Here is a 17,869-nt window from a genome sequence, read left to right as displayed (position 1 = left end):
GGAAAACTGTCCTACCTTCTCCAACAACTACTGTCACCACACCTACTCGTGGGAGACGCTGCGGAAATCCCAGGGTGGGTACAGCTGGGGCTCCCCTGAGCAGCTCTTTCAGGGTATGGGAGTGGGAGGCAGGGGGACAGAAGGGTGGAGAGACTGGCCCCCTCACCCCCAGGTCTCTGAAGGTCCAGACGGCACTGATGGCGAGATTTGGGTCCACACACTCTGGAGGAAAGAGAAGTGAAGGCTACGGAAGGGAGCCCCGGGGCCCAGCTCCTCTCCTCTTGTCTAAGGACAGGACTCAAGCTGGACCCAAAGGCCTTCTCTGTACCCCTCAGCCGGCCTTCCTGGAGTTGGGCTTTCACTGCCCACTAGGGGGAGGCAGCCACCAGCAAAACTTCCTCGCCTCCCAGGGCCTGGGCTGGCTGCTCGGGACTCACCGAAGAACCCTTCCTCCTGGGCGGTGGCCTCTAAGAACCGCAACAGCTGCTCCGCGTAGCCCGACTCTGTGGGAGAGAGAGGTCTGAGGCCTGGGGCCCCACGCAGGCAGGGCCCCCACCCTGAGCGCTCAGCCTCTCCTCAGGACGGCCGCAGTCGCGCGGGCCTCACCAGTATCTGGCAGCTGGCCCCGGTGGAGGAAGGTGGCAGCCTGCGCAAAAGCCTTGAGCAGCGGGCTGAGCAGGCGGCAGAGGAAGAGGAAGAAGTCAGGGCAGCGCGACTGCTGGCTGAGCTGGAGGGGGACAGGCCAGGGTGAGGGCAGCTCCCACTGCCTCCCTATGGCCCCCTCACCTGATGGCTTTTCCCAGCGCACCCTGAAATACCGGCCCTCCGCCTCCTCGAAGTCGTCGCTGTCACTGTCGGTAAAGTCCCCACTTGGTTTCCACAGCAGTTTCGCACTCAAACGCCGCCGCCCGGTGTCGCAGGCTGGCCGGGAGCCTGGGGTCTGAGGGCCATGGGAGCCGTTGGTCCCTGTCAGGCTGGCCAAGGTTCAGCCCCGAGGCCCCCAGGCCGGGCACAGGGCCAGCCAGGGAGGTGAAACCAGCACACGCAGACCTGGGGAGCCCAGGAGGATGCCCCAGGCCACACCAGACCATCACAGCTGTGGAGCCAACTTGTGGGGTGAGAGGAAGTGAGCACCCACCCTCAAGGGCCACAGCCCCTGTGGACAAGAAATGTGGAGGGCGGGGCTTATGCAGAAACCCTCAGGTGCATTTGTCCAGTCCTGTCACTGTAGCTACACACGGGCCCAGGGCAGATGTGCTCTGACAAGTCCCATGGCGGAGAGTGGCGAGGCAGGGACCAGGCTTCTCTCTGCTAGGCCAGGGGCTGTACACACACACACACACGCACGCACGCACCCCACACACACAAGCCAGAGGAGGAGCCCGGGCCGCCGTCACTCGGTGGGAGGCTGAAGGAGGCCAGACCCTGGGCAGGGACTTTGTCTCCAGCTGCCCTTCCTACCTCCTCAGCAACTAGGAGCCCACACTGGATGAGGCGGTCCAGCACCTCCTGACAGTAGCAGTAGGAAGACTGGCAGGGCTGGGGAGAAAGAGGCACCCATGTGGCCTCAGGAGAGCCAGGCAGGGGCCTGGCCAGAGACAGAGACCAGACCTACCGCCGCAGCACATCTTAGGGTCAGGGCTCGGGCAAGCATGGGCCCTCTCCCACGGCCAAGAAAGGGAGGCCCAGGACTGAGCCGGGCTGGTGGGAGAGGCCTGACCTGCAGCAGCAGCAGGTCCTGCGGCAGCAAGTGCAGCAGCAGCAGGATCTGGTGGTACAGCTGGTTCTGGCTCAGCAGCTCGATGCCCTGCAGCTCCCAGGGTCCCTCAGGCAGCACCCTGCCCACCAGCAACCCCCACACGGCACAGGCTGGGGGAGGAGGGGCCGGACGTGAGGAAGGAAGCCAGTTCCCTCACCCCTACACACATCCCACCCATCCCAGGCCCTAGGGACTCACCACCCACGGCCTCGCTCAGGAAGGCGGGCAGCACCTCGGAGCTCAGGCGTGCCAGGTGCGCGAGGCCTGGGCCGGGCCGCAGAACCACCAGCAAGTCCCCCTGCTGGACGCGCAGCAGGGCCACGTGCGGCCGCAGCAGGCTCAGCGTGTGCTGCACCAGGCACTGCAGCTGCCCTGAGAAGCCCACGTCAAAGCCACGCAGCAGCGTCTCCTCTGTCAGCCAGGAGAACTCCCCCAGGAGCTGTGACAGGCACACGCCCTGGGTGGGCAGCGAGGGGCTCAGCAGCAGGGCCACGCCTCCTCCCCCAGGCCCCCACCCCGCCGTGCCCTACCTTCTGGTGCTTGAACAGCAGCAGCGTTGCCATGATGGCCGTGCTCATCACCGCCGAGCTCGCCACGCAGGCTAGGGCCAGGGGTGCAGGGATGCCGCTCAGGGGCGGAGGCCCGACAGCCCGGGCCCTCCGTCACCAGGCAAGCCTTCCCAGTCCAGCACACACCTCCCTGGCAGCAGCCACATACACACCCCCATACGACTCCACCCCTGGGAAGGGGAGAGCAGACTCGGTCCTTGGGTGCCACCCTCCCCAGTGGAGAAGTGGCATTTACCAAATACATGTTGAGAGCCAGGCTGGGAGCTCAGGGACCGTCCCTGCCTCTTGCAGGTCTACTACCCACCAACCCACAGTCTCTGCCACAGAAGGGACACTTGAGAAGATGGTAATAACAGTGCCGTTAAGAGCCCCCTCTGTGCCAGGCACTGTGTTTCATCCCTTACATACATTGTTCGGTTCAGCTAATGTCACCTCAAGAGAGTGAAGTGACGCACCTGAGGCCGGGCTGGGCGGCCGCCTGTGTGCCCTCGCTTAGCGGCTCCATCATGTCCTCCCTGACTGACCCCCTCCTCAGGGGCAGGGGAAGGTGTCCCACTCTTCTTCACATGTCCAAAGTGGGCCACGCAAGAGGGGGCAGGTGCAGAAACCCACCTGGAAAGGAGGGCCCTGACGACTGGCCAGCTCTGAGAACAGAGTTCAGGAGCCTCCCTCAAAGGCCAGACCGAGGTTCCCCTCACCATTCAGGACGTGACAGCTCAGCCTCCTGACCAACAGCTGGTCCTCTTCCTTGAGGGCCAGAAGGGGCCTGGTTACTGGGGTCCACTCCTGCACCTTCTCAGTGTCGGGGACGACGGTACTGGGATAGAGACACAGATCACAAGATGAAGGGACCAAACCTAAAAACAATCATGGGGGAGCCCAGAGCTTTCTCAAACGTGAGGGTGTTTCCCATCCCCGAAAGAGGTGGGAAACCCTAGTCCTTTCCAGGCCTGTGTGCCATAACCCACACTCAACTTACAGGCAAGGAGGGGTGCCTGGCATGGTTTGAGATGACCCAAGTTATTTGGTGGGGGAAGGCTGGAGCTGGTGACGTGTTTGTGGTTCTGGGAGAAGAGGGTGCCAGCTCACGAACTAGGGCCTAAGAGCGGCCTGCCTTGCCCCTGAGACCCTCATCTTCCTCTGCCCTTACCACTGGCCCAGCACGATGGGCTGCAGCAGCTGCTCCAGGGTCTGCCTGCTGCCCCAGCAGCTTCTGGCGTTGACGGTGTATTCCTGCCCAGGACAAGGCTCTTAGGTGGTCTGCCCTGGCCCACCAGGAAACCTGCATACAGCCCATCTGAAGTAGGTAACACTACCCCTGAAGTGGCCTTGAGGACCAGGCCGCCAGAAGCCCTAGGACAGACCCCAGGTACTCCCAGCCTTGCCCAATGGGGTCCATACGTGCAGGGAGAAGGGCTGGGCCAGATGCACACGGACGCAGGCTCGGCGGCTGCAGCCCCAGCCTCGCAGGCTCCACAGGACAGCCAGAGCTCCAGTCCACAGCCCCAGTGGGGCCGAGGCCTGCAGGGAGAAAGGGGCTGGGGGAGCCGGCTTGCCTGGAGCATGCTTTCTGCTCAACTTCATCTTGGGCCCAAACTGCTATATGACCATGACCTCTCCAAGCACATTTTCTCCCCTGTGGAACAGGAGAAATCCCTCCCTAGCAAGGTCTTTTGAGTATGAAATGAGAGGATGACTGTTAACAGCCTTAGCAGGTGCCACAGGAGAATGACCCTGGGGCTGAAATTCCTTTGCACTCCCCGCTTAGCCAAGCCCTGAGGGGACTCAGCCACACACACAGTATTGTGCCTCCTCTCTGGAGATGGCGTCCACTTAGGTACCCAGGGCAGGGGGCTCTCACGTGGTATGTGTCACGGGGTGCATCTGGAACCAGGTCGTAGGTCATGGCCACTGGCACCAGCATAGCATCTGGGACTATGCCCACCTGGACCGCCTGCACCACCAGTCCCAGCCACGTCTGACCCAGGGCTGACAGCCGAGGCCCCTGAGCCCCAGGCGGCTCCTCCAGGAAGATGAGCAGGGGCTGCCCGCTGACCAGCAGCTGCTCCACAGCCTGGAAGTGGGTGGGGGGAGGCAGGTGTCAAAGCCAGCACAGCAACAGGCCCCCATACCCTGGCCTGGCCCCATAAACAACCACTGGGCATAGCACTCACCGCATGGACTACAGCCCTTGCAAGGACCCCCTCAGAGCTGTCCAGGGAGAGGTTGGCCTCTGGGGGCAGGAAAAGTCCCCCAAGTTTCTTCAGCAGAGCTCTGTGGGGCACAGGGCAGATGAGGGAAGGCGCTCAGGAGATGGGACCAAGCAGGAGGCTAGTGGGAGCCTTGGTCCACTCAGGGCCAGCCTGGGTCCTGCCTGAACACTCTGAGGCCAGGCATGGTCCTAGAGCCCATAGCTGACCCTCCGTCTGAGCCCCACAAACTGGGGTGGCACAAAGTTGAGAGCAGAGGGGCCAGGAAGAGGGCCTCCGGGGAGCTGCTGCCAGAATACCGCCTGACATCCCCCACACCCCTGTCCCGGCCTGGGGACCTCTCCCTTGTATGTCTAAAGGCACAAGACTTTTACCTGAGGATGGGGGAACAGGTGCGGGGATCCCAAGCCACACGGAGCACGCCCAGGCCCTGGGAGAGCAGCACAAAGGGCAGTAGGATCCCATCCAGGAGTGACTTGTGGGTAGAGAGGAGGACGAGCGGCGAGCCCTGCTCCAGGGAGAGTCAAAGGGAAGTGCCAATCCGCCCCCCACCCTGAAGATGCAGGGAGCCAAAACCTAGTGCCTACAGCCCCAGGGCAGCCCCAGAGGGAGGGAGGGAGGGTTCAGCTGAGCAGTTCTTCCTCTGAGCACATCTCCCAAAAGCAGAGGAGCTCTGTCAACAGCTTTTAAGGTAATGCATTGACGTAATGGTTGTTAAGACCATGATGAAAAGCCGTTAGAGGAAGCCTCGTGGGAGCAGGACCGTGAGACACATAGAGAAGGTCGTCAAAGAGCACTGGATTTTTCCCACCAGCTGATGGGGCTGGTCCCGACTCAGGGCTTGGCCTAGCCTCTGCTCCTCTGTCCCCGCCATCCCATCCCCGTCCCAATGGAGGGGGGGCCTTACTGCCTGGGCGGCCTTGTGGACCATCTTCATCTGGCCCTTGTGCAGCTGTACGTTCAGGAAGAGGCAGTTCAGGATCCGGAGCAGTGCCCAGCTGACCAGCCTGGAGAGCAGCGCCCAGTCTGAGGCATGGCAGGGCGCGGCCCACGAGGCAGCCCACGGCAGCCCAGAGGGCCGGCCAGAACTCCTCTACAGTGGGCACTACTACTGTCCCCACTTTACAGAAGAGGAAAGTGAGGTTCAGAGAGGTCACAGAAGCTGCTGGATAAGAGAGAAAGCTAAGTGCGGGTGCTGGGACCAGCAGGGGGGCCTGACAGCAGAGCCTGCGCCGGCAAGGTGCTGCCGTCTCCCAAGATGACCTCATGGCGCAGCTGCCTCGTATCAGCCTCCGAGCATCTCCCTGCCTCCTTTTACCCCAAAGGTGACCAGAGAACCAAGACTCTCTCCAGGCATAACCCGGCCTTGTCTCTGCAAACTGCTGGGAAAAGTAAACTAAAAAGGGAGGAGTTAGTGATACAAGAAGGAAAGGAGCTAGCTGAAGGGGCAAAATCTCCGGGGAGCGGCTGTCCAGAGGCCCAATGTGAGGACTGGCTTTAAATGAGGACAGAAGCGTAGACACAGGCAGCATGGAGATGTGCGGGACACACAGCATGTCCTCATGTGATGGCTTCCGGTTCTCCAGGAAGCACGAGGTGGTGGGTCGACAGTGGGTGAGTCAGAGCAGGAGCAGTCTAGCTTGGAGCCCTGGAGAGTGCAGTGTGCCCCTCTGAGAATCACACTGATACAGGAAACAGGTCCACCCAGTGTGTTTCTCTAGTGACATCTGGCTGCTCAGGTGCAGAGAAGGCCCGCAGCGGGGTTCAAACACAGCCGGGTGTGCCCAGTGACTCCTTCACAAGAGCACTTTCCTCACAAGGAGCCCCGGAATCGAAGCTAGGCCTGGAGGGCAGGAAAGACAGGAGGGGGGACTGATGGCTGGTGTAAAGGTGCTCAGGTCAAGGGACTGGAAGTCTCGAAAAAGCCGAAGAATTGTCACATGGAGGGCTGGTCGTAGGTCACCAACAACCTCTACTTCCTGTCCTTGCTCAGTTGACCTCTTAGCACTTTCAACACGGCCGAGCCTGACATGTGCAGCCCTGTGCCCTCCTTCCCTCAATGACTCAAGCATCCCCCCCGCTTGAAGCATCACCTCTGTGCTAAAGCTCTGCAAATACACGTTACTGGCCCCAATCTCTCTTCTGAGCTCCAGACTCATATATATAAGCAGCTGCCTCAGTGTCTCCACCAGCATGTCAGGTATCAGAAACTCTTTATGTCCTAAACACCTTTTGTGGGCCAAACCTGCTCCTCCCCAAGCCTGCCCCCTCCCCTCCAACCACACCACCAGGTGCTCAGCCAGAAACCCAGCTCTCCTGCAGCTTCCCCTTTCCCCCTCACTGCTCCCACTGCAACCCTCCAATCCATCAGTGAGTCCTGATAATTTCATACTGGTCTCTCCATCGTCTTCCTAAGTTCTACTGTCACGCCCATCCCCCATCATTACGTCTCACCTGGACTAACAAAACAGCCTCCCCAGATGATCTGTTCTCTACTCTTGACCTCAATTAATCTTGTTGTCATTTTCTGCTTATAACCTTTCCATTGGTTTTCACTGCACTTGGAAGTCAAATCCAAACTTCTTGTATGGCCCTGCATATCTGTCCCTTCTACCTCTCAGTTTTGTCTCCAACAACTCTCCCCGTCACTTGCCAGCTTCCGACCACGTCAGCTACTTGAGCAAACCTGGCCCTTTCCTGCAGCCACAGCTCATGCTCTTCCCTCTGGTAGAACTGTTCCCTCACATCCTCACCTCCCCAAGGCTGGCTCCTTTCCCCCTTTTGTCCCTGGCTTACAAGTCCCTTCCTCCCCTCCAGGTATTTCCAGTCCTAGCCCTTGTTCTGTCCTTCTTGCAGGCGTGTGTATCTCTCCTCACTCTAACCTGTGCATCCCTCCATTTCCCCAGAAGAGTGTCCTGCATCTAAGAGGAGCTCAGACCTGTGCAGGACAGATCAGGAGGGAGCAGTTAGTGACAGCAGGATGAATATGGGAGGGAAGAGGAGGGCCTATAAGATGGAGGAACCAGCCACCTCCTGTCTCTCTCCACAAGAACCTGACCTGGGGAAAGGTGGAAGGATAGAGGAGGTACTGGAATCTAGGTCTCAACCAGGGGTTCCTGGGGTGACCCCCAGGCCCCAACCCCCAGGACAGATACACACCACCAGGCCGCAGTGGTGAGAACGTGGGCTGGAACCTGGGGGCTGGCTCAGATCAAGGCCCCTGCCCCTTATCCAACTGGTCCCACTGAGAAGGCAGCTGTCTTCAAAAGGTCTCACAGTGTCCAGATCAGGGGCTTACTCAGACTGGTAAATATAACACCCAGCTCCCCAGGAGGGGAGTCTAGTCTTTACCCAAGCCCAGCCAATGCTCCCTCCTAAAGGGCAGAGGCCCCAGCCCAAAACACCCTTCAGTACAGAGTTACCTGAGCAGGAAGGGGCGGGGTGGGGCCTGGATGTGGCCCAAGATGCGCTGTACCTCTCTCTTCACGTGGCTGGGCACCTGGCCTTCCCCAGCCCCTCCTGGGGCCCTCCCTGGGATGACATTCTGAACCCTGTGGTGTGAGAGGCAGTGGTGTCAGGCTGGAGCAGGCCTAAGTTCACTTCCCTCAGCCCCACAGAAGCCCCAGGGCACAGCCTCCAGTCTTCACCCTCCATCTTTAAGGAAGGGCCCCAGACCAAGCTAACACTCTAGAAACCAGCCCTTTCAATCAGCCCTGCCTACAGCCTTTGTCATCCCTTCAAGGATCCCAGAAGTACCAGCCAGACCCCAGTCCCTGCCTCCTCACCCAGTGCTTTCCACGACCTTCTGTGGGGCATCCTGGCAGGGGGGTATGTGCTGCTCCAGTGACCACAAGAAATAGCAGAGCCTCCGAACCAGCCAGCCCCGAAACCTGGGCACAGCCCCCGAGCAGGGGGTAGATCTCTCAGCGGGCCCGCCCCTGACTAGGGCCCACAGAGGGCATTCCATCAGGAAGGGGTCACCCTAGCCCCACGGACTGGGAACACCTGAGCCTGGCTTATCATGGAGCAGGAAGAGGAGGCACCTGCTCACCTATGGCCTATTCCTACCCCTCCCCCCAGTGAGCAGGGTGCAGGCCCAGGGCCTGAAAGCTCACAGAAGGAACTGCAAGAAAGCTCAAGGCCTGCCTGTCCCCACCTGTGGGTTTGGAGCAGAGGAAGGAAGAAAATGATACCACAAAGCAGGGCCCCAGCAGCCCTGCACCCAAGGGCCCTGCCCACCACCCTGCCCCACCCCCAGCTCTGACTACCTGGTGTTCTCCTCCTTCACCTGGATCACATTGCAGAAGCCTAGATCCATTATGCTTCTGTGGAAGAGGGACTCCTGCCCAAGAGGGGCAGGGACAGCATGTCCTTGGGGGGGCCTTTGCAAACCCGCAAAGGAAAGCCCCTGCTCTGTCTTCTGCGGTCTTTGCCTGATGGACTATAGGGTTTACCAGGAGACAGGATTATAGCACAGCAGTTCCCAAAAGATGTTTGACCCCAGATCCTGAAGCTCACTTAGGATAGAGGGTCCCATGGTCAAAATGGAAGGGCTGCATCCTCTGTAGAATCACCCTCTTGGAGAAGAGCGTATTGAAGTCTCTGAGAAGTTCTCTCATCCATAGCAGAGAACACATAGCCCAAATCCCCACCAGAACCCTGGGTCCCATCAGCACCAGCACAGGGCACCGACACACAGAGGTCTGCAAGCGTGTGCTGAGTGCTCACTGACTCTGTGTGGGCAGTGTCCCCAAAACTGGACAGCAGGACTCATGCAGGCATAGTCAGACCCCAGGCCTCTGGCCGTGCTCTACACCTCCTCTCAGGCCCGTTTACACTTCCCCACCCAACTCTCCCAGGCCTGGGAGCCAGGAGCCAGCCCCAGACCAACAACCAGCCAACACTAGTGCGCCCATTCCGTGAAAGACAGCAGAGGCAGGTGCGGGGGAGGGCTGAGGTTGGGAGACATAAAGGAAGCTGCTGCCCAAGGCCGTGGGAGCCGTGGCTCCCAGAACCAAGCTTCACAAGGTAGGGCCTGGCTCTACCATCACTCACCCAGCTCTTGGGGGTGCAGGTCTGGCAGCAGCGACCCACAAAGGGGCGGTATTTCCCCAAGAAAGGGGTGACAGCCTCCAGCTTCATCCCAAAACCTGAGGACCACAGGCTGGTCTGGAAAAGGGCCACAGGGAGAGATGAGAGGACTCAAAGTCCTTGGCAGAGGGAGGGAGGCTCCAGGAGTGAGAGGCACAGGACGGGAGGTGGGAGAGCAGAGGGTGTCCTGGGAATGGAAAGGCTACACTACCTCCCGACCATTCTGGCTGCTTCTCTGCTGGCTTTGGAGTCTGGCTTCCAACATGGTGTCCACGGGGTCTATAATATCTGGGAACCAGCCGCCTCTGCCTCTCTCTCTCTCCAGAGGAACCTGACCTGGGGAGAGGAAGAAGGATGGAGAAGGTACCGGAATCTGGGCCACAACCAGGGGCTCCTGGAGTAAGCCCCATCCCCCCACCCCAGGACAGACAGACAACACCCAGGCCGGCAGCGGTGGGAACCAGGGCTGGAATCTGGGGGCTGGCTCAGATCAAAGCTTTCCCCCCCAACACCCGACTGGTCCCACCAAAGAGCCAACTATCCTCAAAAGGTCTCAGAGTGTTCAGATCAGGGCTTCCTCAGGCTAACATGAAGGAGATGTTTTGTCTCACCATCCACACCCACCCTGCCATCTCACGGCACAGATGGGCCTGTACTAGAGACTCAGACCCTTTCTGTGCACAAGGAAGGAACAAGGCTGGACTGGCAGGAAGGAGGCATGAGACTGCCAAAGAGGAACAGGACCATTGTCACGAGACCACCAGGTCCTGCTCAGATGGCCTTCCCCTCGGCACCAGAAGACAGCCCTTTATCCACTTAATCATTACAGCAATGGGCCTAGGGTACTAGATGGGGGACAGGTGGGGGGTCAGAACACAGAGAGATGCCACACGGACCTGTTCCCAAGGAATGGCCTTCTGGCTGGAGATGACAGACTTTTCCACAACTGGTGTCCTCTTACATAGCACTCTGCATAGAAGACCCCACTTGGTATCTCCTCAGCCTCCTCCTTCCTACCACAATATAACATCTATCTTCTATAAGACAGCACTGAACCCCTCCCAGCCCAGAAACTGGGCCCTAAAAACCCTTCTACCCAGATCTCTCACCACGTCCCTGATGGGTAGGCTGATTCAGTTATTTATGTTATCCCTAACCCCACTACAGCGCACATACCTACCTTAGGAGTGCCTTCTCCCTTCCCTACCACTTCCCCAAATTGTGCCCACGGCTCTAAGTCCGTGATGCCTCTGCGTCACCTTCTAGGTTTTTCCTCTCTTCCTTGGTTCCCCCAGCCCAAGCTTGCCAGGCAAGAAGCCTCCTCCGGGGCTGAGACTTCATGTCCCCACATCATCTGAAAGTATCCTGAGGGCAAGAGCTGCAACTGACCATCTCTGTATGCCCAGCAGCTTGCCCTGCCCAGAGGAGGGACCCAGGAAATGCTAGATGACTGACTGTAACTCCCTCTCCCAGAGTTCCTCTGGGTCTCTCCTCCTCTCCCCAGTCAGCAGTTTAGAACCATGAGGCCAAAGCAGTACCAGGATCACAAATTCCCCAGTGCACGGCTCTGGTAGCCTCCTCCCAAATGCACTTCCTCCTTTGAAAATGTTCTCACAGCCCCAGTCACAGACACTTGGCACAGGGAGTCCCCAAGCCCAAGCTGCAATCTGAGGAGTCCTGCCTGCTTTGCAAGGAGGATGTCTGCTCCCCAGCCTCAGAACACCCCTACTCTCAAACCTAACCCCACTAGATCCGTGCTAACCCTAAAAGACAAGGCAAGGGGTAACTCGCAGTCGCCAACCAAGTCAACTACTCAGCTCACATAATCCAGAGGTCAGTTCTGGGATAGATCTTTCTAGCACCCAAGCCCCACCCCCCCCAAATGGGGATCTCTCTATCAGTCTGTAGCTCTTGCCTGGACGCCCCTCCCCGCAGGACATCTACAGCAGAGGCGGCAAACTGGCTGCCTGAGGGCCAAATGCAATTCACAGATGTATTTTCTTTGGCCCTGCAATATTCTAAAATGCGATAAATTAACCTCAACATTTAAAAATAAAAAATAAACCAAACCGGGTCTCCAGCGGCTGTTGTTAAAATACCCCTGCGACCTGACGTCTCTGGCGTGCACCCCACAGGGCCTCCGCTGGCCGGAGCCCAGCGTCACTGTCCCCATGTTCCTTTGGCCCCGCAGCACTTGCCCTCCCGTGTGCCGCCGCGTCAATCACACCTGACGCCCGGCCCCTGTGCGCATCTGAGCTTGACCAAAGAATCACATCCAGGGCTTCCCTGGTGGCGCAGTGGTGGAGAGTCAGCCTGCAGATGCAGGGGGCGCAGGTTCGTGCCCCGGTCTGGGAGGATCCCACATGCTGCGGAGCGGCTGGGCCCGTGAGCCGTGGCCGCTGAGCCTGCGCGTCCGGAGCCTCTGCTCCACAACGGGAGAGGCCACAGCAGTGAGAGGCCCGCATACCGGAAAAAAAAAAAAAAAAAAGAATCACATCCAAACCCCTTCCCCTGTCTGGGACGTCTGTTCCCTACAAAGAACCATGGCTTGAACATGACCTCTTCACCCCTCGGCCCGCACCCGGGGGGAGGGGGAACTCAGAACTCGGGGCCCTCACAGACCTACGGCGAGAAGAGCTGCCCCGAACTGCCCCGAGACGGAAGAAAGGGCGTCTGCCGCACGGGCCCTGGGTCCAGGGTGACGAGAGGCCAAGGACCACGCACAGCAGGGCTCTCTGAGGGGCTGCCCCTCAGGCCACGGACCCCACAGTGGGGCTCACCTGCGCAGCGAGGCCTACAGGGCCGGCGCTCCCTCCAACCCTTGCCAAGCCCCAGAAAGGCCCTCCGAGTCGGCGCCCGAAGCGGGAAGGCCCCTGGGTGGCCCTGGGCCTTGTGCGAGACGGCACAGTCCCGGAGCGAGCCCAGCAGGTCTCACCTCACACCAGCCGCCGACTCCCGCCAAAGCAGCCGCCGAAAAGTGCTAGCGGAAGGCCTCTGAGCGCTGTCTGAAAGGCAGCTCTGAGAGCCAATTGGGATGCGTGCTGGGCCCGAAGCCCCGCCCCTGGCGTGCTGCCGCGCCGCACGCTGCGTGGCCACGCGGCCTTGACTGTGGACAGGCGGGGCTGCCTGTGTGGGCGGGGTTGGGGGGCAGCGTGACCGGCCTTGGCTCCTGAGTGAGTCCCAAGCTGTGTGCTGCTCGCCTTCCCATCTGGACCCCCACGCAAGTGCGTGGGGACCCCTGGAGTCGTCTGCGAGACCCAGGGTACCCGAAGGATAAGGACGCGTGGGCCTCCAGGTTCTAATGAAAGAGGTTCCCAGGGTACACGTGCTGCCAAGTTGGAGTGTAGGCTCTCGCAAAATCCCAAACTGGGGACACCTGGAAAAGAGATCACCAGAAGTCACTTTTGGTTCGTGAAAAACAAGTCAGGCCTCCTCTGTGTCATTTCCTTTGTTGATTAGAACCCTAGACCACAGTCAGGAACTTACTGCAGTCACGAGGTGCCCGAGTTTCAGCTGGCCCTGTGACCAGTGTGCTTATTCGTGTGGTTATTTGATTAATACCCTGTCTCCGCCCTAACTTCAGGTGAACGAGGACTGCGTAGGTTCGTTCATCTTTTGATTGTTCCCAGGACACAGCAGGGGACCAGCAAGTAGTAGGCAAGGTGTACAGAATAAATGAAGGAGGGGATGATTGTGCTTTGTTCTTACACTGCCCTCCATGTAATGACAGCCAGAGAATCCCACAGTTTCAGAACACTGTGACACTGAGCAAAGTCACATCGGAGCCTGGCTGGGTTCACACCCCCACCTGCTCTCTGACTCGACAGCCCTGATCTGACTGCCCTCACCCTTCCCCTCCAGGGTGTGGCCATTCCTCTACCTTCTTTGTGCGGTTTTGTGTCTATCTACGCAGGCTATATGTTTCTGTCCGTTCCCTTGAACCCAGGTTGCAATGTCCTTTTAGCATTTTCAGAATCCATTTTGTCCCCCATCTTACCCTTCTTTTGTATCAGTTTCAGAATCTGAAAAAAAAAAAAAAAAAACCCAAAAAACCCAAGACCACATTTAATTAGAAGTAAGTTGCCTCCTAAGAGTACAGACTTGCATTGACCTGAGGCCCCTTTGTTCTGGGAACGCCATCTGTGTAGGCAGTTGAGTTTCACAGCTGCCAGTAGGCCCCCACCATTCCTTCTTAGGGAAACTTAATGCTCAGAAGTAGCCCCAGACGGATGCTTCAGACTTGAAAGTTGCACGGATTGTGATGGCAGAGACCAGGTCTGTCATCTAGCAGAGTTTCTGTCCTCAGTCCTGTTGCTTCTTTGGAAGAAATGTGTTTTGTTTGTGTTGTTTGCTGCAATTTGGACATTTAAAAAGAAGCACATCTCTCAGACCTGCATCTTGGTTGGGATACTGAGAATTCAGTGTGCTCATCAAGCAGTGCGCAGAAAACATGGAGCTGCGGTGCAGCAAGACCAGCAGGCCGGCTGCCGTGCAGACTGACTAGCTGACCAGACCTCGGGGGAAACAGAGAAACTCACTGGGGCTTGGCCCTCCCTGAACTGGACCTCGGGAGCCCCACCCTGGGCTCAGGCCAGGCCGAATCACCCAGAATGTGCTGACACACGCAACTGGGTCCCTGGGCCCAGAGGCTGGCCCTGTGGTTGGGGGCCAGTGTTCCCTGAATTAGATGGGCTTTCCTTCTGTACGTCATCTGGAAAAGAGGACTTAGGCTGGCATTCATCTGGGCAGAGGGGCTCTGGCCCCTCTCTCTAGGGCTCAGCAGGGTGTGTCCTCCCTGTTGCCTGACTTGGCTGAATAGAAGGAGTTGGTGCTGAGGAATATTCCAGGCCCTCTCTTCCTTCCCCCTTGGAGATTTCCTCCCTAGCACTGATTTGTCAAACAATCTAGTTCCTGCTAATTGCTGGATGGGCACAAATTGGGGGTGCAGACACTCCCCAAGTAGTCATCCCACACTCTTGGGAGGGGTGGCCCAATATATGACGATGTCAGTTCTCCCTCAATTAATCTAAACTTCACTGTAATCTAAATAACAATTCTAGCTATGTAAACTTACTCTGAAATCTGTGAGGAGAAATAAAGGTCCACAGATGCCTAAGTGAAATGGGGGTGGGCAGGAAACTCACTCCCATAGATATTCAGGTATACTACAATGACATCATTTTTAAAACAAACAAACAGGGCTTCCCTGGTGGCGCAGTGGTTGAGAGTCCGCCTGCCGATGCAGAGGACACGGGTTCGAGCCCTGGTCCGGGAAGATCCCACATGCCGTGGAGCAACTAAGCCCATGCGCCACAGCTACTGAGCCCATGTGCCACGACTACTGAAGCCTGTGTGCCTAGAGCCTGTGCTCCGCAACAAGAGCAGCCACCACAATGAGAAGCCCGCGTCCGCAACGAAGAGTAGCCCCCGCTCACCGCAGCTAGAGAAAGCCCAAAGCTTCGCAGCAGTGAAGGCCCAAAGAGGCCAAAAATAAATAAATATTTTAAAGAGGTATGTTATTTTAAGCCACTTAGTTTGTGGTAACTTGTTACACAGCAGCAGAGAACTAACACAATCTATAGACAGGTCAAACTTAGCTGGATAAAGTCAAGTGGTTGTGTTGGATGGAGATGTGGGGATGTTGGTCAGGGTAGACTGGAGAGGCCACTGTGGAGGTATTTTAGTCAATAGTCCACCTCGCCTACAACCTGCAATTTCATTTCCAGGTGTAGATGCGAAAGAAATTGACGCAGACCCATAGGCATGCATCTCACGATGTTCACTGCAGAGTTCTGGCCATGGAGGGGTGGGGCAAGGGCTGTTGGAGGCAACCTAGGTGCCCACCTTGGGGAGAATGGAAAGAAAAGTGGGCATGATTCACAGCATGGAGAGTTATGCTGCAACTAGAAGAGATTTAATGCACACATAGCAACGTGGATGAGTAAACGATGCCGAGTTTAAAAAGTAAGGAACAACATGAGAACCAAAACATTACCATTTGCATAAATTAAAAACCACGTAAAGACAGTAGGCATTTTGCAAGAACCAAAACATTACCATTTGAGTAAATTAAAAACCACTTAAAGACAGTAGCCGTTTTGCAAGAACGTATACAGTGGGGGGGCAAAAGATCCATTCGCATGTATCCTGTGCAGAGGAAGGGAATGAGCGAGAGATACAGAGCTAAAAGAGAATAAGTAAAACAAGAGAGGGGTTTTATGTGGACCAAAGATGAAAATATGCTAAGGAATTTAACTCAACTCGAGAGTATAATGAGCCGCACCTGAGGTCCAATGACAGCTGAGGCGGCAGCAATGTCCACTCCTTCAAGAGGGACGGTTCAGTTGGGCAGGCAGAGAAAGAAACAGCCAATGCTACCCAAGTGGGTAAGTGCTGTGAGAGCTGCATACGGAGAGCAATAAAGGAGGAATTAATCCTGCCTGATAGGGCGTCCTGCCTTTCTCTTCATAATGAATGACTTTAATATATATATATATATATTTATTTATTTTATTTTGGCTGCACGGGGTCTTAGTTGTGGCACGCGGGCTTCTTAGTTGTGCCATGCATGCGGGATCTAGTTCCCCGACCAGGGATTGAACCTGCATTGGGAGCACCAAGTCTTACCCTGGTACTGGACCACCAGGGAAGTCCCATAATGAATGACTTTTAATGTGAATGCCCGAAAGCCCAGCTCAAATTGTTTTTTGTTTTTTGGTTTCTTTGAACAAAGGGAATTTCTTGACTCAAGTCACTGAAAAGTCCAGAGGTAGCTTTCAGGCATAGATGCATTCAGGTGCTGCAATAATGTCATCAGGATGTCCCTTAAAACTTTTCCAATCTGCTTCCCTCTGGGTTGGTGTCATTCTTAGGCTGAGCCCCTTGGGGGACAAAGATGGTCCCCGGCAGTGCCAGCTGTTTACTCTCCATCTGACAAACCTAGAGGTGTGGGCATCCCTCTCCCAGAGTTTCCCACAGAATCCCCAGGACTGATGCTCTTTGGCCCAGAAAGAGTCACATATGCCCATGCCTCAACCAATCCCTATGACTCTGATGGCCACACTGGGGTGGCACAACTGTCTGGGTCGGTAAGTGGATCATGGCATGGGGACTGGCACAAGCAAAAAGCCCAGCAACATGAAGCTAGACCAGCAGAAAGTGAAGTTCCCTGCTGCCCGGCAATTCCAGGGCAGCGGGCACCATCAGAGTCTTGGACGGGGGGGAGGTATATCAAATTTGCAGGCTTCACTTGGCAGCTGGTTGTGGGTGGCATGGGGGAGCAGTGACATTAGGGCCCTCTAGCATTTCCTCCAAGAAAGAAAGTGCCTCAAGAAATACCTCCCTCTAGGCCCTTCTTCCTGCCAAAGAGTCCCTTTCCTAGAGAGCAAAGAGGCTAACATGCTGTGTTTCAACACAAATGGCTGGGGGAGGGCCCTCGTGGGGTCCTGGGTCATTGCAAGAGAGTCCACGTGGAAGCAAATCTATATAATCAGTTGCCAGAAAAGTACTTAACTGGCCTGTATTCTTCCTGTACCAGGCAAGCTGCGGGGACAGAATGGTCACACTCCCGCCACAAAAACCAATTCTGGGCCAGCCCCAGGGAATTCTGGGAATTCTCCAGCACTTAACCACCAAGCTTTCTGCCCCACCCCGCCCAGGAGCAGCTGGAAGGTGGCTGCTGGCATTGTCTTCAGAGTCACTGGGGGCCAGGCTGGGCTGGGCAGGGCCATGGTGGGGTTCTGAAGGTCAGGAATGACCTTCTTTTATGCAGCCCCCATAACACCTCTCCCCACACCACTCCTGCCCACTGCCTGGGGTTTTCAATGCAGTTCTCAACCTCTTTCTGGCTGTGGTGGGCAGCGTGGTTATGTACTGCACAGCTAGACGCACGAGGCTGAGCTCCAGCTGTGTGGGCAAAGAACGGGTAGCGGCTGCTTGGTGCTGGTCTGCACCTGCCTCTGGAGCAGGACATGGAGCAGGACATGGAGCAGAGGCAAACGGGTGGATTAGTTAGAATGCTTTCAGCCGCAAGGAACAGAAGGCCCAGCTAGAAGGGGCTTAAACAATAAGGGAGATGGGCCTCCTGTGCAAAGAAGCCCCAAGGTAGGACAGCCTGACGCTGCTTAGCTCAGCGCTGCAGTGGTATCAACAGAGACCCAAGCCTCTTGCACCTTTCATGCTGCCCGCCCGCCTCAGTGGGCCAGCTCTGTTCTCAAACCAGCTTCCCTCATTATCACAAG

The 17,869-nt window shown here is 57.1% G+C and overlaps 1 protein-coding gene across 3 annotated transcripts; it reads right to left on the bottom strand.

Moving 5' to 3' along the window:
• Positions 1–467: 467 nt before the first annotated feature.
• On the bottom strand, positions 468–9,894 carry LOC136133650 (glycerol-3-phosphate acyltransferase 2, mitochondrial-like). Of its 3 annotated transcripts, XM_065890888.1 has the most exons (19): positions 9,841–9,894; positions 9,594–9,707; positions 8,807–8,880; positions 8,324–8,428; positions 7,961–8,089; positions 5,446–5,545; positions 4,913–5,046; positions 4,503–4,602; positions 4,190–4,402; positions 3,730–3,849; positions 3,479–3,561; positions 3,027–3,145; positions 2,290–2,360; positions 1,958–2,216; positions 1,721–1,869; positions 1,462–1,539; positions 819–940; positions 607–727; positions 468–503 (listed from the first exon to the last, which is right to left on the bottom strand). In XM_065890888.1, the coding sequence occupies exons 1-19, from the start codon at positions 9,892–9,894 to the stop codon at positions 468–470; spliced, it is 2,181 nt and encodes a 726-aa protein (XP_065746960.1). The 3 variants fall into 3 exon arrangements, with proteins under 3 accessions (XP_065746960.1, XP_065746961.1, XP_065746962.1); XM_065890889.1 differs by lacking the exons at positions 607–727; positions 819–940 and having other exon boundaries at positions 1,958–2,198; XM_065890890.1 differs by lacking the exons at positions 607–727; positions 819–940; positions 1,462–1,539.
• Positions 9,895–17,869: the final 7,975 nt, after the last annotated feature.

The sequence above is a fragment of the Phocoena phocoena genome, chromosome 14, assembly GCF_963924675.1.
Source record: "Phocoena phocoena chromosome 14, mPhoPho1.1, whole genome shotgun sequence".
NCBI lineage: Eukaryota > Metazoa > Chordata > Mammalia > Artiodactyla > Phocoenidae > Phocoena > Phocoena phocoena.
This window is presented reverse-complemented; position numbering and strand designations above follow the sequence as displayed.